Consider the following 25,000-nt stretch of genomic DNA (forward strand, 5'->3'; position numbering starts at 1 on the left):
CATTCAGGGATACTCTGGCATGATCCAGGATTCTTCAGACGTGATTTCGAGAAGTGATGATAATGATCATGACAGTATCGTCCTCATCTTCTCCCACGCCTATTGACGCAAAAGGCCTAGGTTAGATTTCGCCAATCATCTCTATCGAATGAGCAACCTGGTGGCGTAACGAGAACTTAGGGTGTGGAGGAAATGTCCTCTTAAATCTTGATGAAGTCACTGGCAGCAGGGAGACGGATTGGGTTTAAGGCGATAGACAAAATGTCTCTTTGGCTTCTACTCCTGATGCCTGGTGGTTGATCCTACTGGAATTAGTTTGAACCAGCAGAGGTCACTTGCCTTAGTTATAGATAGGCACTGCGCATCACAAACAACTGGCTATGCGTTGATGAATCTAGCCAATGAATCCTCTATGGATTTAGCATATCTATTGAAAAAGATATAGGCCTACAGCCACCGCTTACAGCATCTTCATTTAGAAAACAACACTTGGGATACTTCGATACAGATAATTATCTATAAGTGATTACTACCATTTCGTTACTGTTAATTCAAATTGCCTATACTATTAATTGCCCAATGTCATTAAATTTACAAAAAAAAATAATAGATAGTACTAGTACTACTAAATAGAAATCAAGTTTCAAAATTTGTTTTGTCAATAAAACTTTCATTCTTTGTAAACTTTGGCTCAATGGAAATATCTAAGCTTGAATCGTTATCTATATCTATATATATATATATATATATATATATATATATATATATATATATATATATATATACATACATACATACATACACACACACATATATATATATATATATATATATATATATATATATATATATATATATATATATATATATATATATATTCAAGTTAAAGAAGTGTAATAATGAATAACAAAAACATCGTACTTTTTTCAAAATTCTCATGGGCAGAGTTGTCTAATCACCGAGGGCCAAATTATCCAGGATTCCATAACAATATGGAAATCCATTAACTTAATATACGACTGACGATAACATCCGATTAAATTAAATTTCTTCTTGGAATTGATTATAACAACACAATCAGTAAGCATGACCACAAGAATAAGATATGTTAAAAATATATACAGGACAGGTAATGAATATTATTAATTCCTTTCTATAATGTCTATATGATCATTAACTTAACAGCTCACGGTATCTATTGATTGCTTACAATGGAAAACCTGGCATTACTGGCACACTACTCTATCTTGTTTCTCTTCCTCTTATTTTGTTAAAGTTTTTATAGTTTATATAGAAGTTATACATTTTAATGTTAATCTTCTTAAAATATTTTATTTTTTCTAGTTTCCTTTCCTCACTGTGCTATTTTCCCCAGGGATTATAGCATCCTGCTTTTCCAACTAAGGTTGTAGCTTAGCAAATAATAATAATAATAATAATAATAATAATAATAATAATAATAATAATAATAACTGGTAAACAGCATACGTCTCTCAAGGCCACGCAAATATGGAGTCAAGCTATGACGCAATAAACAGCCGAAAATCTTCTCTTTGTTCAAGAGTGAGTTAGCAAGATTTCTTAAGATAAGGATAACAGAATGGAAAGAAATTTGACATCATCCGGTGACCTTCATATGATCAACTTTAGCAAATATCAATAACAAGGTGACTATTTGGTGCTGAAGAAACCATTTCTAAATTTGTCGATTTTTTGCCAAAACAAGGGAACTTGGGTATCTTAAAAAAGTAAGTGAATCCATACAATTGCCAAGTTCTAATAAATTCTGCTTGCCTTTTCTCGTGATAGCTTTTAAAGACAAATAAGACAAAAGGTTAATTTTGGTTAAAACTAAAAGCAGAAGGCATTTCTTCAAACGATTTAAAGGGACATATATATGTCAACTGCTTTTCTGTTTCAAAGGCACGCTTTGAAGAATCTCTGTCTGATTTCTTTTTTTCCTTACTTCCTTAATCTTTCATTCTATTTTTGTTTCTATTCTCCAACATGTCATGGCTCAATATAGCTTAGAATATAATTTCTGTAGGTCTCCTCATCAAGATAAAAATACATTGTCAGGATTTAACAAATATTGCTGCTTGCAACCTGGTTCCCGGAAGCATCCTCTTCATTCCTTTTGTGATGGAATTTAAAAAGTATTACAAAATCAACGTTGAAAACTACAGCTAATAATATGGCTTGGTAAAGGAGCCCTTACATCTATAGGCCAACAATTGCTATTTTATTTTTAGGGAGTTTATCTATTAAGTAGCAAAATTATTGAGTTAGACATCTCGTTTTCGAAAGTTCATAAACAGTATACTAATTTATCTTCTTGTAACAAATAATCTAACTGAAACGCGAAAAGTTACCCCGTCATTTTTTTTTTTTTTTTTATTTCTAGATTATATTTGACGATCACTTATAGTTAGACTGGCCTTTCACTTATTATCTTGCCTAACTCAATTGAGACTTAAATGACAGGATAAGATTAAAAATGAAACTATAAGAGAGATTACTCGAGTGCCATATGTGGATGAGATCATGGCGAGGGGTAGATGGATATGGTTTGGCCATGCTCTTCGCACTCCCCAAGAGAGATTAGTTCACCAAACTTTCAACTTGGCTCCACAAGTCACTTGAAGAGTGGAAAGACCCAGACCTACATGGCTGAGTACTATGGAGTGTTAAGGAGATAATGATGAACGGAGAAGTATTGAAACAAAAGCTCAAGATAGAGACGACTGGCGTAATCTAACCGAGGCCCTATGCATCAACAATGTCAGGATGCCAGAAAACCTTAAATCAATCAACCAATCAAATTGCGTCAACAGGCGTAGGAGGAGGTGGTGATGGTGACGATGGACTAAATTCAAGCCTGTCTATCTGTAACATATAAATGAAACTCAGTTTTGTATCATCTCCCATCATTTCTATTGTTTCATCTGCTGTGTCTAATGCAATGCGTAACCATCTGCTCAATTATCACTATTTCTCGATTAATATTTACATAAATTATATGAAATTCCTCCACTTCATCTTAAGGATTTAGCTAAATCCGTATTGTCAGATGTATCTGCATTATGCAGGGAGATCGTGAGCTCCAAAAAGAAAATGCCTCTTAAAAACAATGTATTTTCCAAAACGGAAAATTTCACATGTGTATCCTCAATAAATAGGTTGTTCAAGATACAGTCGAAGTATAACATGAAGACTCTGTTTCAACTACAACGATCTATTTTTCATTCTAAAATATGAACTCATTCCCATCTGCTAGTTTTCAAACATCAATCAATCATTGTTACTTCATGTTACAAAGAACAGTGATGGTGAATATCTGTTCTTGATTTATTGTCGGTAAGATCATAGAATATTTGCATATGGGCCTAAACACGATGACATTTACTCATGACATTTGAAGAACTTCGTAATTAGGATTTCTCTATGAAAAGCTTTTTCTCATGATTTTACCATACAACTTTTTTTTTTTTAAACATACAGCTTAATGGTTAAAAATATATACAACTTATATAGTGTTGTTATAAAAACTTTCTATGTTTCTATATTTTCGTTGTTACAAGTCACTGAGTTCCTACCATCAAATTTTCTTGGGCAAAAACTCCCCTTTCATATAACTTCGAAGTGCTGCTTCCCAAACCTCCATAACTGGAAGCATTGTTATCTTCTGAATACAAGCTGTGACAGACGAAAAAAGTTACCAGAATTTGAAGAATCGTTTATTACCTCACATTTTTTTCAAGACGTAACTTGCGTTCTACCTTTAACCTTTGAAACGGACTCAAACACGAATTTATTAGACATACTTTATTATTATTATTATTATTATTATTATTATTATTATTATTATTACTTGCTAAGCTACAACCCTAGTTGGAAAAGCAGGATGCTATAAGACCACGGGCTCCAACAGGGAAAATAGCCCAGTGAGGAAAGGAAACAAGGAAAAATAAAATATTTTAAGAACAGTAACAACATTGAAATAAATATTTCCTATATAAACTATACTTTTTTTTAACAAAACAAGAGGAAGAGAAATAAGATAGAATTGTATGCCCGAGTATACCCTCAAGCAAAAGATATAAGGTCTTTGTGATTTCTTAAGACAAGTTTTCCTCTTCCATTAGTTGTAAACCCCGTCTTTGTTTTACTAATTCTAAACATCAATTTCAACATCAACTCCTTAACGTGCAACCCCTTCTCTATTCTTGCTTATTCAACTTATCAGAACAATTCTCTCAAAGAACCGACTTCCTAGAGTATCGACCCCCGAAAATCTTCGCTCACTCCACATTACCACCTTTTGTAAAAAAAAAAAGGACTCAAATATCATGTACCCCTATCAAAGCATAGCAATCTATTCCACGTCTGGAATGCGTCACTTTTCTTTATTGTTTCCTTTATTCGTTAGGGAGGACAACGACTTCCGAGGCGGAAGTCGCTGGCTTTTTTTTTTTTTTTTAATGTTACCTGGCCGGCCACCTGACCGCAGTGTATACGCCGCTAAGACACGCCACCACGCACGGACATTAGCAAGATTTAGTTCGTTAGGGACATAAAAATATAACCACGATGAAGCAAATGAATAATTTATGATCAATATTTAAGATAATGGGCAGCAATAAAGGCGAACGGTATTTGAGACTTGACCACGGAAACGTTAAACTTTTGAAATATGGACGAACAGAATGAATTTATGTCTACACACATATACATATACATATACATATACATATACATACACACACATATATATATATATATATATATATATATATATAATATATATATATACATATATATATATATGTGTGTGTGTGTGTGTGTGTGTGTATGCGTATGTCTGTGCATATGTAAACAAACACAAACTACTTAACAGTGAAGGTTCTTTAACATTGCAAGAGGAATGTGTGTAATAGCAAACATTGCTTCAAGCATGTGTGTAATAGCTATTAACATATTTGTAACAAATTTATACTTCTTAGCTTGTACATAAAAAAATATGTTTTGCAATATAACGCATACCACTTAATTACTCCAACGTCTAAGAAGACTATCAGTATACAAATTCAATGGATTGTATTACAGTCACAATTATGATTAATTACCGGTCCAGAAAGAACGCCATCTAATTGGGGTCGATGAATCTGTCAAGGTAAATGAATAACTGGAATCTTAAATATCTGGAATCTTAAATATCTGAAATCTTAAATATTTGGACTTTTAAATATCTGAAATATTAAATACTTGGTATTGTAAATATCTGGAATCTTAAATAAATGGAATCATAAATACCTGGAATCATAAATATCTGGAATCTTAAATACCTGGAATCGTAAATATCTGGAATCTTAAATACCTGGAATCCTAAAATACCTGGAATCGTAAATATCTGGAATCTCAAATACCTGGAATCTTAAACACCTGGAATGTTAAATACCTGGAATCTCAAGGTGGAGATATCATTGGCGTCTCTATCAAGGGCCTGGACAAGTTGTAGCCTCCCCTCGTTGAGAGCGAAGTACTCCTTCCCTTCCGAGGAGATCTCCAGCTCCGTTTCTACTCCGATCTGGCCCTCGATAGGCAGATCCGAGGGCGAGGTTAACTGGTCGACTTCTGTAAATGAATTTGATAAAAGAAAATTAGTCAGGGAAAGATGAACATGAACAAGGCAAGCTATTAATACACACACACACACACGCTATATATACATATATATATATATATATATATATATTTATATATATATATGTGTGTATATATATATATATATATACATATATATATATGTGTGTGTGTATATATATATATATATATATATATATATATATATATATATCGAGAGAGAGAGAGAGAGAGAGAGAGAGAGAGAGAGAGAGAGAGAGAGAGAGAGAGAGAGAGAGAGAGAGCATATTTTTCTAAATATATAGCCGTCATATTTTACAGAACTGTCTGACCAGTCAAAGGACTCAATAACATTCTAGCGGTTGTATCTAAACGGTTGGCTGATGCCCTGGCCAACCAACTATACAATTATTTTAAGCAATTATCTTATAGTCTACAGTAACTCTGGAAACTGTGAATAAATGCTATAAACGAAGGAACGAGAATTGATAATATCGATTATAATCATCCTTTCCTTCTATATTTTCTCTTTTACTAAAAATCTAAATTTTTTCAAATTACATTCAAACTGTCATTGAAGTCTCCAAGCCCATTTCAAGACAATCAAAACGAAATATACCCATTTCGAGGTTATCAACAAATAGTTTTAACAAAAGTATTTTATTCTCCTCCAAAGCCTTGTTGACCTTACGAACTCTCATAGGAACAAAATAATAATCATGTAGGCAAGGCCAGCCTTGATAAAATTGTTAGAAAAATTATTTTGAAATAAGTAACCAGATTTCACATTTAAAACAGCTTTTTCTTTGCCGTTTTTGTTATGAATCGAGACACACCGTCGTTTATTAATTTTTTTTTTTGCTAGTTGCAAAAGATTTCCTGAATTCAGACCAAACTTTGCATTCAGATCTCCCTATACAGTATGTAGTCATAGATATGTCTTTAATTACAAGTCTTGCCTTCTCTATACTGATACTCAATACTTTACGGTATTCTAGAAGTTCTATTCTAGTTTTGACCAGATTGCGGAATAATCTTCTCTATCTGGTGGTTGAATCTGTGGAACTTTAAAAGTTCAAACTTGTTGCAAATGCTTTTCTGTCGAACAGGTTGACACGATTCTCGTTTCATAGTTTATATATGACAACTATTTTATTTCAACTACTGACCTTGATGCATCTTTTGCTATTATTTTATTGGGGTAACTGGGCTTATAACATCCTGCTTTTCCAACCAGGGTTGTAGCTTGGCTAGTAATGAAATAAAAACATCTTAATGTACACAAATAGTTGGTTAGTATGTCATACACAAAATTCCTTACCAATCTTCGTTGGCTTCATGAATTATATTATTTCGATGATGTCATTATATAGTTTAAAGGTTTAAAGGCCACTCATGAAAGGCAGATGCAAGGGACAGTGATATTGTCCTAGCAAGCAGGACAATGCCCTAGAGACTAACTATATATACATATGATCAGTTAATGTAAAATAAAATGTTTTTTTTAATATTTTCCGTGAGAGCACCATTCTGGTCCGACATACCTAACCTCGACTGACATTAAAGGTTCGTTATAGAAACTTGACCTTTCCTGACCTACATATTCCCGCCAGGAGCAACTGCAATTGCGAATCTAAGTCCGATTCCCACGAGAAAATGTGGACAAAATGCAACAGTCATTAGTGTTGTATATAATCAATCAACCAATACAACGGTCAAATTAAGAAACAAACATACTCACAAGTGACAGATTATGATCAAGTAGAAGAAACAAGGAATCGGGGCAATGAAAATGCGATAAATTCCAGTTCAAATTCAAAAATAAAAATATTCTATATAAAAAGAAATCACACATTCTTCATATTTCCATTAAAATTAAACATGGCTAAAATCACGCTCCTCGTCCATTGTGTAATTTTCAAAAAATGTCTATACATGTGTGGAATCCTGTGCAGAACTAATTTTGATGAGACAGCACTTTTGAAATGAAGACAAAGGTACTTTAATTTCTTCGAAAATGCGTTGTCATGGTAGCTTCTCTGAGTATGAGGCTAGGGGGGAGAGAGAGAGAGAGAGAGAGAGAGAGAGAGAGAGAGAGAGAGAGAGAGACGTAAAATAAAATACTTATGGTTGCAGTATGTGGAATAATGATTACCGTTTCAAAGCTCTCTTGGCTTTTGAATGTACACTAAAAGAGTAATGAATTAATCTCTCTCTCTCTCTCTCTCTCTCTCTCTCTCTCTCTCTCTCTCTCTCTCTCTCTCTCTCCTCTCTCTCTCTCTCTCTTCTTCTTCTTCTTCTTCCCAAAAACTACGACCTAATACATTTATACAACAACCAGATACACAATTCTCTTGTTTCGTTCAAAGGAGACATACTGGATTTTCGAGGAAACGCCCCAAAGATAATTTTTCCTGACACGAGAGAGAGAGAGAGAGAGAGAGAGAGAGAGAGAGAGAGAGAGAGAGATGTTAATGAATACTATCTGTAATGATCTTTCCTTTGAGTTTTAGTCGAACAAGATTCATCAGTCGATTTCATTTTATGGAGTCTAAGGAATTCGCAATGGCCCGAAGACTCCCAAAGTTATATCGCCTGATGAGGTGATGATGACGAGAGCGAATTTCTGCGAAATATAAAACAACGTTCGCACAAATACCTTGCGTTTCGATCAATGGATTTTGTGGTTTATATTCTTGCTCAAGAATTCTGCGTTATCTCTCCTGTGAACTTTCAGTGATCTTTAATATCTACACTTTCTACTCGCAGTGTTATGAAGGCGTTTAACCGTTGATTCCGACCATTAAAGTCTGTCGAGTTTCTTTAATTACAAAACAGTGGAAAAATCTAGCACTTTTATGTGTGTATTTCTCCTTCTACAAGGAGATTTATTAAACCTTTTTGCTCCTTCTATATCTTTGCCTGTATAGGCTATATGTATGATTGTTGTATGCTCTCTCTCTCTCTCTCTCTCTCTCTCTCTCTCTCTCTCTCTCTCTCTCTCATCTCAAAGACATATATAAGTAGTTGTTACATCCAGCTATCGATTCTGTTACGTAACCAATTCTTGAACCAACCAATTTCCTTATTTTCAAAAGGCGTAAAAATTACGGAGAGAGAGAGAGAGAGAGAGAGAGAGAGAGAGAGAGAGAGAGAGAGATATGGGTGTAACGTATCACCTTGAAGTCGAGCAGGTGTAAAGCTATCCCCGAAAGTAAACCCTTTTAAGGCTGGCGAGGACAGTATACTTAAGCGGATCTCTGGCACCCACACCGGACTCCACCTATAGAGTAGCATCATCACCAGCGCTTTGTAGGAAAGGCCTAAAATTATCACCTGCTGGAAAGGCTTGGGACATACACTACCATGATATTAAAGCCGGATTTTGTTGCTAAAGAAAAAGCAAGGAAGTATCGCTTATGTATAATTTTGTGCTATGTATTTATCATCATGAAAAAGTCTAAGTTTCTACTGAATTTCCATTGACACCTCATTCATGAAATAATAATAAATAACGATTTATAATTATTATTACCATTAATACCAATTACCATAATCATCATAATCAAAACTTAAGAAAAATCGAATACATTTTTACATCAAAATGAGAATTTCAAGATTTTAACGATAAATAAAAAACCGAAATAATATACAGGAATGATAAAAGGCTATATTTCTATATTCCGAATATCCATTACTGATAAGATACATTAATCACTCCATACACCTTCAGATAGGACTCATCGTCAGAGTCTAGTCGCCACAAACCCTGCGCTTGTAAACCTCGTCTTACAAGCAATTATTCTCTTATTACCTCCGCCAACGAAGTTGGAAGGAAGTTATGTTTTCGCCCCAGTTTATCTGGTTGTCCGTTTGTCTGTTTGTGAACTACTTCCTGGCCACAATTTTACTCATAGAGTTGTGGAACTTTCAGGGATTAACTGTTGGGATAAGGCGTGAAAGGGATTCAATTTTGAAATGTCAAGGTCAAGGTCGAGCAAAAGGTTGACCGAAATAAGCTGCCGGTGTGGAGATCTGTACTCTCAAGAGCGTTTTTATAGTCGTTGTTGTTATCATTACTGGCTAAGCTACAACCCTAGTTGGAAAAGCAGGATTCTATAAGGCCAAGGGTTCCAACAACAAAAAATAGCCCAGTGAGGGAAGGAAATAAGGAAACAAATAAACGATATGCAAAATGATGAATAAATAGAATAAAATATTTTAAAAACAATAACAACCTCAAAATTTCCCATATGAACTATAAAAAGACTTATGTTAGCCTGTTCGACATAAAAAAAAAAAATTGCAGCAAGTTTGAACTTTTGAAGTTCTACAGATTCAACTACCCGATTATTATATTATTATCATTAGCTAAGCTACAACCCTAGTTGGAAAAGCAAGATACTCTAATTCTTCCTTTCATCTAAGGATTCTAAGCTAACCTTTTTAACCACTCCTTACTAACTCCACATTTCCAGTGTTACCAAGTCCTCTTACAACACATCTACTACAAAAACAGTTAATCTTATCTGCCCAAATCTTCAGTACTTCATTCTCATTTAAAGTCCAAATTCACTTCAATAAAGAATAGCTAATTAAAAGAAATCATTACACAGATCATTCAAGTGCCATATGTGGATGAGATCATGGTGAGGAGTATATGGAGATGGTTTGGTCATGCTCTTCGCTCTCCCCATGAGAGATTAGTTCACCAAACTTTCAACTGGGCTCCACAAGGCACTAGAAGAGTTGGAAAACCCAGGCCTAAATGGCTGAGGACTATGAGGAGTGAAGTACATGATGAATGGAATTGAATTGAATTGAATATGGGATTTAGGCATTAAGCCAAGCACTGGGGCATCAAAGGACATTCCATACATGATGAATGGAGAGGTATTGATTTAAAAGCTTAAGATAGAGACGACTGGCGGAATCTAACTGTGGCCCTTTGCGTCAACAGGCGTAGGAGATGATAACGATGATGATGAATTAATATATATATATATATATATATATATATATATATATATATATATATATATATATATATATATATATATATTCATACTTTGGCTTTCACACACAATATCACCGTTTCTCCGACTTAACGCTGCAAGGTAAAATCGAATTGTTGGACAACTAAACACGAGGAGACAAATAGGCATGGATGGATAGAAGACGGACACCTCATTCGTACTTACTCATGTCACTCCATTCTAGCACACGCTTCACTTCACTCGTGAAAAAAATCAAACCATTGTTCTCTAGTCTTGGGTAGTGCCATAGCCTCTTCCACTGTCTTGGATTAGAGTTCTCTTGCTCTAGGTCTAGGGTACACTCGGGCACTCTGTTCTATCTTATTTATCTTCCTCATGCTTTTTTTTTTTTTTAAGTTTTTACAGTTTATATATCAAAGATCTAATTTGATATTGTTACTGTTCTTAAAATACTTTATTTTTATTGTATTCTTCTCTTGTAATGTATTCATTTCCTTACTTTTTTTCCGAACTGGACTATTTTTCTCTGTTGGAGCCCTTGGGCTTATAGCATCTTCCTTTTCCAACTAGGGTTGTAGCTTAGCTCCTAATAATAATAATAATAATAATAATAATAATAATAATAATAATAAAAGCTTGCAATTGCTTTAAACAACTAATCAACTGTACTAAATGTCTCCACGTCTTCCACATTGACTCTCCGTCGATTCTATGATTTTTCTATGTTCATATGCAGAATCTGTCTGTTTATTAAATTTCTTATTCCTGATCTAGGTATTAATATCTGGTACCGTCGTTCAGTTAGTTCTTTAAGCATGTTGCATACGATTTTTGTTTTTTTTATAATTCTGACCATCCTTTGCATTCAGATCTTCCCAGACTGTACCATCCTGTACGTGGTACTAGATATACACATAATTCTAACAACCTTGCCTTCTCCATCATAGCATTCAGGAAGATTTATCCCAGCTGTGACTAGATTGTGGAACGATCTTCCTAATCTGGCAGTTGAATGGTGGAACTTCATATGTTTAATCTTGCAGCGAATGTTTCAAATTGAACAGGTTAACACGAGCCTTTCTTCATAGTTTATATTATAACAGATCTATTTTAACGTCATTGATCTTGAGATATTTTTCATTCATTACTTCTCATATATATTGTAGTTTATGTTTCCTTATTTCCTTTCCTTACTTGGCTATTTTTTCATGTTGGAGCCCTGGGGCTCGAAGTATTCCTTTTGGTTCCACTAGGGTTGTATCTTACTTAGTAATAATAGTATCAATAATAATAATATATCCCACGCAGTACCATTTCTCTTTACACAAATTTGCCCAGACAACTATGTCATAACAAAACCCTATATCACACACCCTATTTATTACCTAAACCCACACGGTTCCACCCTTCCTAAACCTATTATTTGCCTTACTTTTTCAACCAAAATTCTATATTGGCCCTTTTCATATACCAAGTGATGTATGCCCTTGTGTATGTATGTATGCATGTATGTATATATGCATGTATGTACTGTATACTGCGTAAAAGGTCCGCATATATCCGGGAAAACAATAAAAGTGAACCTATTTTATAGCTCTTGCTTTACAAATGATTCTTCTGACCTTCCTCCGAAGAAGCTAAAATGGTGAAGTCTTGTATGTTATTTCAGAAAGATTTTATCTTTTTCTAACATATATATATATATATACAGTATATATACATATATATATATGTATATATATATATGTATATATATATATATATATATATATGTATATATATATATATATATATATATATTATGGGCTCAAGCCATGTCGTCCTGATGGAAGTTCCTATAGGGTAGCTTCCTAGGGTATATTACAACTACGGCGATATTCCCAGAGAATTTACCTTAAGGTACCAGAATTCTAACTCTTGGAGCGAATATCCCTCGTGAAAGGGATATCGCGACATATCAGAGGACGTATTCTTGACACGCCACATGGCAATCTGCACCCCGAACAGAGATTTCGTATCGCAGGGGGCAATTGGCAAGAAACGAATTCGGGAAAGAAAAAGGGGGAGCCGCTCCCAAGGCTCCCTATCTCCAGTTTCGTAAGCGTGCCTGGCGCCAATCCTGGCGCCATCTGTATTCCTTTTTGCGTAGCTTAACAACTCGGTGTTTTTTCCTGTGTTTCTCGCAAATCTTGGATTTATTCTGCTTTTCATGGCTTCTCCAACTTCGTCGGCCTCTGATAAGTTGAGTACCATGTCTTTTATGTATAAATGTAGGCTCTTGGTAAATTTTTAAGTGATTAATAGGTTTAATCTTTGTTACAAGAGCCGTAGCCTACCGGAGGCATCATGGACGCTGTCGTTCGCTAGGTATAAGTTTAGTTAGTCAGAGCGACATTCCCGGTTGTTTTGCTTTAATAAATTTTAGCTATTTAGCATTACATAGGATTTCCTTTCGTGCTTAGTATTATTTTGGCGAAGTATTCGCCATTCTGGCCTACGCTAGGCCATGTAGCCTAGTCGTTTGGTCCTAGTACTTCATGCATGATTTTGGTTTTTCCGAGTGTATTAAAATTTTATTGAAGCTTTAGGCTATGTTTTATACATTTAAGATTATGTGGAATATTTCCAAGATAGCATACGAGTGAGTTTCGGTGATTTAGGTAATCGATTCTCTTGGTGCCTAGGCTAAGTTGCTTATGGAGCCTTAGTATACTTTCTCATACTCCCCGGTTGCTTTCTTTTCTTCGGAGAAGGTATGCAATCCCTTTCCCTCTGTTTAAGCCTTGGGCTTATCCCTAAGTGGTTTATCTGAATTAATTTTCGATAAAACTATACTGGGGTGTTACTGTACCTTCCTGTTCCAGTAAGTCTGGTTCAAAGAGGGACAGAACAACAGAGTTTTTTAGTCTGAGTCTGTGTTTGTCTGGCTTGGGGTAGAGTCTCCCTCGCTGGCCTGACACAGACATAGGTGGCTTAGCCTCCTTAGGTCACTACCGAAGGTTTCTGTACGAGATGATTCCTTCTTTTGTGATCTACCGGACTAGTCCTTGTTGCTGTTCTCGGGGGAGGATAAGTTTCTTTCCCTGGGAGTAGCAACACCTTCCTTGCTTTGGTGCTCTGGGAGCTGGCAAGTATTGCTGGCCTCCCCCCTTGGATCTCCCTTAGGCTAAGATGAGTTTCTTGGCTGCGGGTGATCCGTCACTAAAGCAAGGTTGGTAGGACCCTCTTTTGTCCCTTCCCCCTCTATCTCCGTAATGGCCTAGCCATTACAGTACTGTACGTCATTCTACATCTGGACCTAGAATAGGTTAGGATGTGGAATTGACTCAGTCCCTTGCCGGCCGGCAAGGGTCTTCTGTTTTGAGTGCTGCCCGGACCTCCCTTGGTCCCTCATCCATGCCGGCCTGCAGAGTCAGACGGCATTGGTCAGGAAGCCTGAATTAGATTCTCCTATTCCTTATATGCACTCTTTCGGATTGCCGGGCTTGGAGGTAGTGTACACTCTTATCCCGGCATCCATTCTGTTTTTCTTCTAGTGCTGTACCCGACCCGGCTGCCGGCCTATGAGGCCGGCAGCCGGGCGGTTGTAGTCCTCTGGTTCTTCTGCTGCCGGCTGGCATCGGTCCTGTACCTTTGCCGGCCGGCTAATGTCAGCCCTTGTCTGCCGGTCACCAAGAGTGTGGCCGGCAGCTGGGTACTACCTTGTGTAGTTGCCGGCCGGCAGTCATTGCCGGCCGACATTGGCTGTTGCCGGCCGGCACATGCATTTGAACCAGCGTTCTGCCACCTTATAGCTGTTAAGTAGTATACTTTAAAGCTAGTTATGGTGTGTGCCAGCCGGCAAGTGCCGGCCGGCACATAACCTCCTATACTGTACCAGTATTCTTCAGTATAACATATACTGTAAGAAGAAAACTATAGTATGGGTTTTGGTATAGCACTGTGTGTTCTAACACTTTTGTGTTTTCTTGCACAGCCCTTTGCTGTTGCCCTACAGATAGGAAAGTGAGTTCTTTCCTGTCTATTATCCAGGATTTTAAAATCATTGCTTAGGTGTGAGCTCCACCTGTTTCCTCTGGAAACTTTGCATTGGTTATTCTAGAAGAGATTAACCATTTGATTTTATTATCTGGAAGTCTGCAACAATGGGTTGTGAGGGAAACACAAGTGTGTGTCTTTCCTTTCTGAATTGTTATGCTATACTATGCATATCCAGTGATACATAGTTCACTTGATACTCATGGAAATTTCTTCTCTTTACAGGAGGACCCTCCGAAGTGCGGAAGTGTTTTCTGCAACGTCCGCAGCAAGAACCTCTGCGGACATGAGTTTTGTAGGAGACACGCAGCATGCGCTGTCTCCAAGGTTGATCTCCAGTATTGGGACCCTCAGGTATGTACTGTGTGCACTAACCTGATTACTGAGGCCTTTGATTCCCCTAGGACGGCGGAATCAAGGGATATAGCAAGGGAGAAGCTTCGTACCTGGGTAAGGGGCTTCCAAAAGAACACCTCTGGCCCTTATCTTCCAAGTGAGAAGATGAGGGCGTATCTTTTCCCTAAGGCATCAGCTGATGCAGTGATTCCCCAGCCTCAAGAGGAGATCCCCCAAGTTCAGACCCAGGTGGATGCTGAAGTCGCGGTCGCGATGCAAGACATCCAGTTAGATGACAGGATGTCTGACGTGGACGAGCGTCTGGAGGAAGACCTCCTGGCAGAAGGCCAGGATGAAGTTCAAGCCCCAGACGTTGTAGAGGAAGAGGTCGACGAGGTGTCGGCTACTCCGGTTCAGATGCCGGAGCCTATTCCCTCAACATCGGCTGGTCTCCCAGTAGAGCTGGGACAGGCCCTCTCTTCTATTGTAGGAATGATCCAACAAATGCAGAAGGAAAATCAGGAGAAGGCGGCTGCAATGGAACTGCGGATGCAGTCCCTGGCAGAATCACATGGGCCCCAGAAAAGGCTCAATGTGATAGACCTTCCCTTGTGCTCAGATGCTAACCCATGGAGGTATGCTGAGCACATGCCGATGACGACTGGAAAGATCGTCATCTCGGATAAACTGGGCTCAGTTCCCCTAGAGGAGGTGGAATTCTGGCCCAGCAAGGCATCATATCCGGACTGTTATGTCCGGCTGAGGAAGGAACCAGCTTCAAAGGAGGAGACAGAGCCGAAGGAGGTCATAGTGATGGACCATGCTAAGGCTCAAGCTCTACTTTCATCCTCGATGAAAGAGAGGGGCTTCTCTAACTCAAAGGTAGCTGCATTGAGCAAGAAGCTCCCTTCCTTTGTGTCCTCTCCTGCTAGAGCCTTCCCCTTTTTACAGAAAGGGTTCGCGGCTGTACTAAAAGCAGTCGAGGCCGGCAAGCCTTGCCCCTCCCTGGAGGAGTATAAACCCTTGTCGCTGGCCCTGCCTATGGACCACAAAGACTGGAAGGACGTCCATCTTACGTTCTCAGTTGGAAAGTTGGAGGCTGATATTGCCGGACGGCAGTTCGGCGAGGACCTCCCCAAGCTGTCTGACTTTCTTTTGCGAAGAGAGTTCGAGACAAAAGAAAGACTGGCTGCCTCAATGTCTCTTCAGACTACTCTTGAGACGATGGCAAGTGACCCCAAGGTCCATGAAATGTTCATGGTGGTGGCTAAGACTCATCTGGCCACAGTGATGAAGGACCTTTATGGCTTCGTCAAGGCAAGGAGAGCTTGCAGGGAGTTCGTGTTCACCTCGGCTACGGTGAGGCACGAGCCAAGGAAACTAATCTCCTCCAACATTTGGGGAAAAGACCTTTTCCCTACCGATTTGGTCAAAGAAGTTGTTGATAAGGCCGCCTTGGAGAATAGAAACCTTCTCCAGAAGTGGGGCCTGGCTATCAAAAGAAAGTCTTCCCCGGATGAGGGTCCTCAACCAAAGAGGAAGACTATGAGGACTAGGCTACCGTCTCGGCCAGCCAAGCCCTTTAGACAGCAACAGCAACTGCAATTGCCATTGCCTCCAGTGCCCCAGATGGTGGCACAAACCCCGACCACTTTTCAGTGGGTACCCCAGGCTGTGTCGACACAGTCCACGGCATTCACCCCAACGTTCGAAGGGCAGTCTTCTTCCTTTCGAGCAAAGCCTAGAGGAGCAGCCAGAGGCTCATCTAGGCGCCCCTCAAGGGGAAGGGGATTCAGGGGTGGTCGTGGTCAGGGAGGCAAGGCCTCAGGACGGCAGTCCAAGTGAGGTGATACCGGTAGGAGGGAGACTTCTGAAATTTTGGGATCGATGGACCTTCGATCCCTGGGCCCACAGCCTACTCAAGAATGGACTGGGCTGGAGCTGGTACAGCACTCCACCCCCGTGCCTTCGGTTTTTCCAACACTCCACCCCCGTTCTGGAGGAGTACGTTCAAGAACTGTTGGAGAAAAATGTGATCCGAAAGGTGAAGTCCATCAAATTCCAAGGGAGGCTGTTTTGTGTTCCTAAGAAAGACTCGGAAAAGCTCAGAGTCATTCTGGACTTGTCGCCACTCAACAAGTTCATAGTGAATTGCAAATTCAAAATGCTAACACTGCAACACATAAGGACCTTACTGCCCAAGAGGGCATATTCCGTCTCTATAGACTTGTCAGACGCCTATTGGCACATCCCAATCAGCCGTCGACTCTCCCCGTACCTAGGGTTCAGGCTACAACGAAGACTATACGCCTTCAGAGCCATGCCATTCGGGCTAAACATAGCCCCAAGGATTTTCACGAAGCTTGCGAGCGCAGCTCTCAAACAATTACGCCTAAAGGGAATTCAGGTAGTAGCCTACCTGGACGACTGGTTGGTGTGGGCAGCATCCGAGACAGAATGCTTGCAAGCTTCCAGTCAAGTGATCCAGTTCCTAGAGTACCTAGGCTTCAAGATCAACAGAAAAAAGTCTCGACTTTCTCCATCTCAAAAGTTCCAGTGGCTGGGAATCCACTGGGACCTTTTGTCACACCGTTTCTCCATCCCAGCGAAGAAAAGGAAGGAGATAGCGGGTTCTGTCAAGAGACTTCTAGATTCCGAAAGGATATCAAGACGCGAACAGGAGAGGGTACTGGTCTCTCTCCAGTTTGCTTCGGTGACAGACCCAGTGCTAAGAGCACAGCTAAAGGATGCAACCGGAGTTTGGAGAAGTTATGCATCAAACGCGCGAAGAGATCTGAGAAGACCAGTTCCACTTCGGCTATGTACTCTTCTCAGGCCTTGGTCCCAAGCCAGACATCTAAAGAAGTCGGTTCTTCTTCAGCCACCTTCTCCGTCGGTGACGATTCACTCAGACGCCTCAAAGGAGGGATGGGGAGGTCACTCTCATCGGAAAAAAGTCCAGGGGACTTGGTCCAAGCTATTCAAGACCTTTCACATAAATTTTCTAGAAGCTATGGCAGTGCTCCTTACCTTAAAGAAAGTCTCCCCGCGTCACTCGATCCACATAAGGTTGGTGATGGACAGCGAGGTAGTTGTGAGATGCTTGAATCGACAAGGATCGAGGTCACCACCTCTTAACCAGGTGATGTTGGACATTTTCCGATTGGCGGAAAAGAAGAAGTGGTACCTGTCGGCAGTTCACCTTCAAGGAGTCCGCAACGTGACAGCGGACGCTCTATCCAGGTTCACACCGATAAAGTCGGAATGGTCCTTAGACGCAGGATCATTCTCCTTCATTCTGAATCAAGTCCCAGAACTGCAGATAGACCTCTTTGCGACGAAAGACAAGAAGTTGCCCCTGTACGTGTCCCCGTACGAGGACCCCTTAGCGGAAGCAGTGGACGCGATGTCCCTCGACTGGAACAGATGGTCCAGGATTTATCTGTTCCCTCCTCACAACCTTCTGTTGAGGGTCCTCAACAAACTGAGATCCTTCAAGGGGGTAGTGGCAATAGTGGCCCACAAGTGGCCGAACAGCGTGTGGTTCCCCTTGGCATTGGAACTACAGCTGAAGTTTGTGCCGCTACCACATCCAGTTCTGACCCAGCGAGTCCAGAAGTCGACTGTCTGCGCTTCATTACAGAAAACCCAGACCCTGCAGCTCATGATTTTCTCTCCCTAGCGGTGAGAAAGCGTTTCGGGATTTCGAAAGCCAGCATAGACTTCCTAGAGGAATATAAGTGCAAATCTACTAGAAGGCAATATGAGTCATCTTGGAGAAAATGGGTGGCCTTTGTCAAGGCGAAGAGTCCGCAGAAGATCTCGACAGACTTCTGCTTATCTTTCTTCATCCACCTCCATGGTCAAGGGTTGGCAGCTAACACGATTTCGACGTGTAAGTCTGCTTTGACAAGACCCATTCTATATGCCTTCCAGGTCGACCTAGGTAACGAGATCTTTAATAAAGTTCCGAAAGCCTGCGCTAGGCTCAGACCTTCAGCACCTCCAAAGCCCATTTCATGGTCTTTAGACAAAGTTCTTCATTTCGCTTCTCTGTTGAGCAATGAAGAGTGTGCGTTAAAGGATTTGACACAAAAAGTTATTTTCCTATTTGCACTCGCGTCCGGGGCCAGGGTTAGTGAGATCGTAGCCCTCTCGAGAGAGGCAGGTCGTGTTCAGTTCCTGGATGGGGGAGAACTGAACCTGTTTCCGGATCCTACGTTTCTCGCCAAGAATGAGTTACCCACCAACAGGTGGGGTCCCTGGAGAATCTGCCCTCTGAAAGAAGATGCATCTCTATGTCCAGTAGAATGCCTAAAGGTCTATCTTCGTAGAACTTCAGACTTCAAGGGTGGTCAACTATTCAGGGGAGAAACATCAGGCTCAAATTTATCTCTGAATCAACTCAGAGCGAAAATCACATATTTTATTCGCAGAGCGGATCCTGACAGTACACCCGCAGGTCACGATCCGAGGAAAGTTGCCTCATCCTTAAATTTCTTTAATTGTATGGATTTTGAACATCTCCGTTCATACACTGGCTGGAAGTCTTCCAGAGTGTTCTTTCGCCACTATGCGAAGCAAGTAGAGGAACTAAAGAGATCTGTGGTAGCAGTGGGTCGCGTCGTTAACCCTACTGTTTAACTCTGCGAGGAACAGTGGCTTTAATTGGGACGATTAATTCCAGGGTGAGTGTGTAGTTACATACTGTACTACAAACTAAATGAGGGCACTGAGTTGCCCATATAGACTGTTCCATTTCCAAAGGTGAACCTAGCATAAGTGCAGACATGTGTGCCGAGCGTTTCTAACGCTAATGTGATTGATTTGTAATACAGACTTTTATGACTTGATACCTCGGTATCTTAAAAAAGAAAAAGTGGCATTTAATGTTTTTTCTTTCAGATAAATAAGTTCTGTTTACTATCATACTTATGCTTAAAGTTTTGGGTTATCCTCTTTTTATATATATAATTGTTAACCTGTCCATTTATTGTCTGTCAATAAACTTGTTCTTGAGAACCTTGCGTCTCTTTCACCTGTGTCAATTTATTGGTATAATTGAGCAATCATTCTATGTACCTTATCTGAGATAATTCTAATAGAATTGTTCCTTTATGCAAGCTATGTTGCATTGGTTTATGATTCCCTTAACGGGAGGACTCCGTCCCATAAGGGGACGAGGGCGGTTTTACTAGTTTCTTCCTATGCGGATATAAACCTTTGTCCAATACAAGTATTGTGCGGATAACTGGTCGATATTTCATATTGACGCAGTGGTTTTTTACAAACTATGCTTTACTTAATATAGGGTGAGACCACTATATTAGCTTGCCTGGTATTCATACATAGGTATATGTACTCTTCGAGACTTTTCCAGAGTCTAGTAGGACTCTTCCCTGTAGGGGGCAGGAAGCTCTAACATGGTTTATAGTTAGTTGAAAAGATGTATAACGGTAACATCTTAGGTCTCTAGGTCTAGTCGACCGGGAAAAATTACCTCCAGGGAGTACGGCACGTTCTGAGAATCCACAGATACAGTAATGCTCTGGTATACTTCCATCAGGACGACATGGCTTGAGCCCAAAAAACGGATTTTGAGCGAAGCGAAAAATCTATTTTTGGGTGAGATGGCCATGTCGTCCTGATGGACCCGCCCTTTCCTTTCTAAGAAAGGGCTGTAGGACCCCTCCCTACATACAGTATCTGTAGCACCTCGTGTACGCTACAAGGAATACAGATGGCGCCAGGATTGGCGCCAGGCACGCTTACGAAACGGGAGATAGGGAGCCTTGAGAGCGGCTCCCCCTTTTTCTTTCCCGAATTCGTTTCTTGCCAATTGCCCCCTGCGATACGAAATCTCTGTTCGGGGTGCAGATTGCCATGTGGCGTGTCAAGAATACGTCCTCTGATATGTCGCGATATCCCTTTCACGAGGGATATTCGCTCCAGGAGTTAGAATTCTGGTACCTTAAGGTAAATTCTCTGGGAATATCGCCGTAGTTGTAATATACCCTAGGAAGCTACCCTATAGGAACTTCCATCAGGACGACATGGCCATCTCACCCAAAAATAGATTTTTCGCTTCGCTCAAAATCCGTTATATATATCAAATAAGCCATATATATTAATACATTAAAGTCTCGATTCTCTTAACGACCTCGGGATCAGAGCCCCAGGCGAAATCACTCAAAGATTATAGTATATGACCGGCCGGGTTTTCAACCCTGGTCCAGGATACGTGTATGACATTGACCATACCACTTTCTTCGTGGCTGAGTAGTATGGTCAATGGCATACAAGTATCCTGGACCAGGGTTCGAAACCCGTCCGGTCAGATGCTATAGTCTTTGAGTGATTTCGCCTGGGGCTCTGGTCCCGAGGGCGTTAAGAGAATGAAGACTTTAATGTATTAATATATAAGGTATTTTTTAAATATGAAAAACACGTTTAAATATGCAAAATTTATTTATTTATATATATATATGTATATATATATATACAGTATATATATATATATATATATATATATATATATATATATATGTATATGTATATATATGCCCACAAATAGATGTATGCTAAGGAAACAAGAAGTAGAATATTCTATATAAAATAATCTATTGCGCATCCGGTGCATATCTCAATATTTAACAAGACTTTCCATCTTAATGTCTCAAATATTTTTTATTCTTATTTCTTCAGCAAATTTTCCTTGTTATAATCATTAGAAATTCTGCAACAAATCCTCCTTGACCCTTTAAATACACGCCACAAAATTTCCATTAATTATTCTCTATATCATTTTTCAATAGTATATTACTTTCCACTATTTTGTTTTTAATATTAATTTCCTTGTTTATCCCCCAAATACTTCGATTGAACGTGCACTCCTTTCCAAATTTCGTTCATCGCCCACTCTTTCAATAATTTACGTTCCCATAAAATGTGTGTTTTGACTCATTTTAGTACGTACTACTGAAACATGCAATTCCATATGGCAAAAGTAGTTTTTACTTTTCGTAGTCTTCAAATTAGATTAATTATTATTCTATCTAGTATCCTCAGAACATACTGTCCTATCATCAAGAAATATTGAGAGAGAGAGAGAGAGAGAGAGAGAGAGAGAGAGAGAGAGAGAGAGAGAGAGAGAGAGAGAGAGAGAGAGAGAGAATAGTATCTTTTTTTCTCTTCGTAATCTTTAAATCAAAATGAATATTGTTCTCAAAATATACCATCTTATTATCCACAAATATTTAGGAGAGAGAGAGAGAGAGAGAGAGAGAGAGAGAGAGAGAGAGAGAGAGAGAGAGAGAGAGAGAGAGAGAGAGAGAGAGAGAGAGAGAGAGAGAATAGTTTTTTTTCTCTTCGTAGTCTTTAAATCAATTGTTTTCATAATATACCGTCATATTATCCAGAAAGAGAGAGAGAGAGAGAGAGAGAGAGAGAGAGAGAGAGAGAGAGAGAGAGAGAGAGAGAGAGAGAGAGAGTTATCAGTTGTGATCTTGAAAAAAAGTAGTTATAATAATAAAATTCCAAGGTAATATTAATTCCTGGAATCTTTATACTCGAGAATGACGTAGGAATGTGTTCCCCTACCCCATCTTCTTCACTTCAATTTTCGTCAATCCAATTTCTCTCAATTACTCAATTCATTCCCACTTCGTTTTTCATCTCTTGAAGTGTGCGAGGTTGCTGTCATTTGTGGTTGGTTGCATCTGACTTTGTCAGTACTTTGTATGATTATATTATTATAGTATTTACAGAATTATTATTATTAAAATTTTTATTATTATACTTATTATTATTATTATTATTATTATTATTATTATTGTTAATTTTATTTTTATTTTTATTTTTACTATTATTACTAGTACTACTATTACAATTATTGTTATCATCATCATTATTATTATCATTATTATTATTATTATCATTATTATTATTACTATTATTATTATTAATATTATTATTATTACTATTATTATCAATATCATTATTACGATTATTATAACTTCTCTAGATAATTCTACTAATTTCCTAACTCTATAAAATTCACTCAAAGGAATTTCAAATGTAAGATGCAAATTGGAACAAGGTAAAAAGGGAATACGTTTAAAAACTAAGTTGAATAAGAACAAAGAAATAGAGGAAAAGTAGAAAGATAATGGAAAGGAGAGCAAGACCAAAGAAATGGTGCAAAAATAAAAAATAAAATAATGATAAAAAAAAGAACTTCCTAACCTCATTCTTATACAGCATCTTCATTTCGTTCATTCTTCTTCAGATATTAAGTTTAAATTAAGGTGGTTCATCGAAATACGAACCTTAGCCATAAGAAGGCTGTGGATGAAGAAAAACTTTAAAGATGATAGAGAACCTGGTGTGAACCTTTGAACTCAGTTTAACCAACAAAGAAAACAACATACAAAGAAATTACTTGTTGTAACTTCTTTGATTGTTCAACACCTCCGCCGTATTAGCTTTCTGTTTGTCAAAGAATTTCTTGTGATAGAAATTACCTTTTCTATCGCATCCTGTTTGCTAGTTAATTAACTCTATATTAGAATCAACGTAGCACAAGTAAACATAAAATATTTAGCTAACAAGGAAAAAAAAAACGCAACTAAATAATTTCCGCCCGACCATAAAATTTCTTCTTATGAAAAGTTCATATGTATTTAAACAGCTACATCTAAAAAGTTTCTGTATAAATTTTAAATCTTATTTCTCGTATATTTTTATTGAAATAAGAGCTGTAATCCAGTTAAACGAGATGATGTAAAGATTAATTAATTCATAAACGACCATAAGACATGGATCACTTTACATAAAAAAAGCTTACTGTTCCAGGAAGACGTCATTGCATTACCGGAAGTCAGTGACCTACATGTTAGCTTGTATCATTCAACGTATCTTTCGGAATCTTTCTTTCTGACAGGTAGTGGATGACATGGTCTAATTCTGTATCATGATGACAGGGTCAAGGCAGAGAGAGGAATTGAGGTGAGTAATCAGGTAGTTGAATCGGTGGAACTTCAAAAGTTCAAAATTGCAGCGATTTTTTTATGATGAACAGGCTGATATAAAAAAAAAAATTATAGTTTATTTATCAAAGATCTATTTTAATGTTGTTACTGTTCTTAAAATATGTTATTTTAATTGTTCAATATTCCTCTTGTAGTTTATTTATTTCCTTATTTCCTGTCTTCACTGGATTGTTTTGTTTCCTGTTGAGCCCTTGGGCTGATAGCATCCTGCTTTTCCAAACTAGAGTTGTAGCTTATCTAGTAGTAGTAGTAGTAGTAGTAGTAGTAGTAGTAGGTGATCAAATATAATAATAATAATAATAATAATATTAATAATAATAATAATAATAATAATAATTCTGAATATCTGTTCAAAAAGGCTAGTTGGAAAGTAAACCATATTTACTTAATTTTAAAATCAGAATTTTGATATAGTTGTGTTTAAAATCTTTCGTATGAAGACGTGTATACATAACATGTTTCTATGTTTTCTAATATGTAGAAGCCGGGTGTAAATAATAAAAAAGTGGGTTACAATTAGTACCTGAACATAACTAGGCGTTCTTTAATATAAATCTTAGACGTTATTTCTTCTTCCCTTTTCTTTTCTTTAAATTATGAAAGGGACAAACTGATGGAGACAGAAAGAAGATTTAAAATCAATCAATAACTTATTAAGTATACGAAAATTAACAACAGCTGGCAATGAACACGAGGAAAATTGATCGCGTCATCTTCAAAAAAGTATTTTAATTGAAGAAAAATAATTTTTAATTGTGAAAAAAAAAATATTGTGATACCAGGCAATAGAACTAAAAACGGATATAACTTTGAAGAAAAGTGGTGATTTCAATCTTTATGTTATTGTATACAAATCAATTGGTTGATTTATCATCAATATATAATACGGTAAGTATTTGAATAGAAAAAGACAAATAAGAAAAGAGAGAAGATTAT

General features: G+C 38.2%; 1 protein-coding gene across 1 annotated transcript in view; it reads right to left on the minus strand.

The window, feature by feature from the left end:
* LOC137618086 (cadherin-99C-like) overlaps positions 1-25,000 on the minus strand; it is a 271,312-nt gene that overhangs the window by 179,688 nt on the left and 66,624 nt on the right. The window contains exon 4 of the mRNA XM_068348061.1: positions 5,459-5,634. Coding sequence (XP_068204162.1) covers positions 5,459-5,634 — 176 coding nt within the window. The remainder of the gene's footprint in view (positions 1-5,458; positions 5,635-25,000) is intronic.

The sequence above is a fragment of the Palaemon carinicauda genome, chromosome 24, assembly GCF_036898095.1.
Source record: "Palaemon carinicauda isolate YSFRI2023 chromosome 24, ASM3689809v2, whole genome shotgun sequence".
Taxonomy (NCBI): Eukaryota; Metazoa; Arthropoda; class Malacostraca; order Decapoda; family Palaemonidae; genus Palaemon; species Palaemon carinicauda.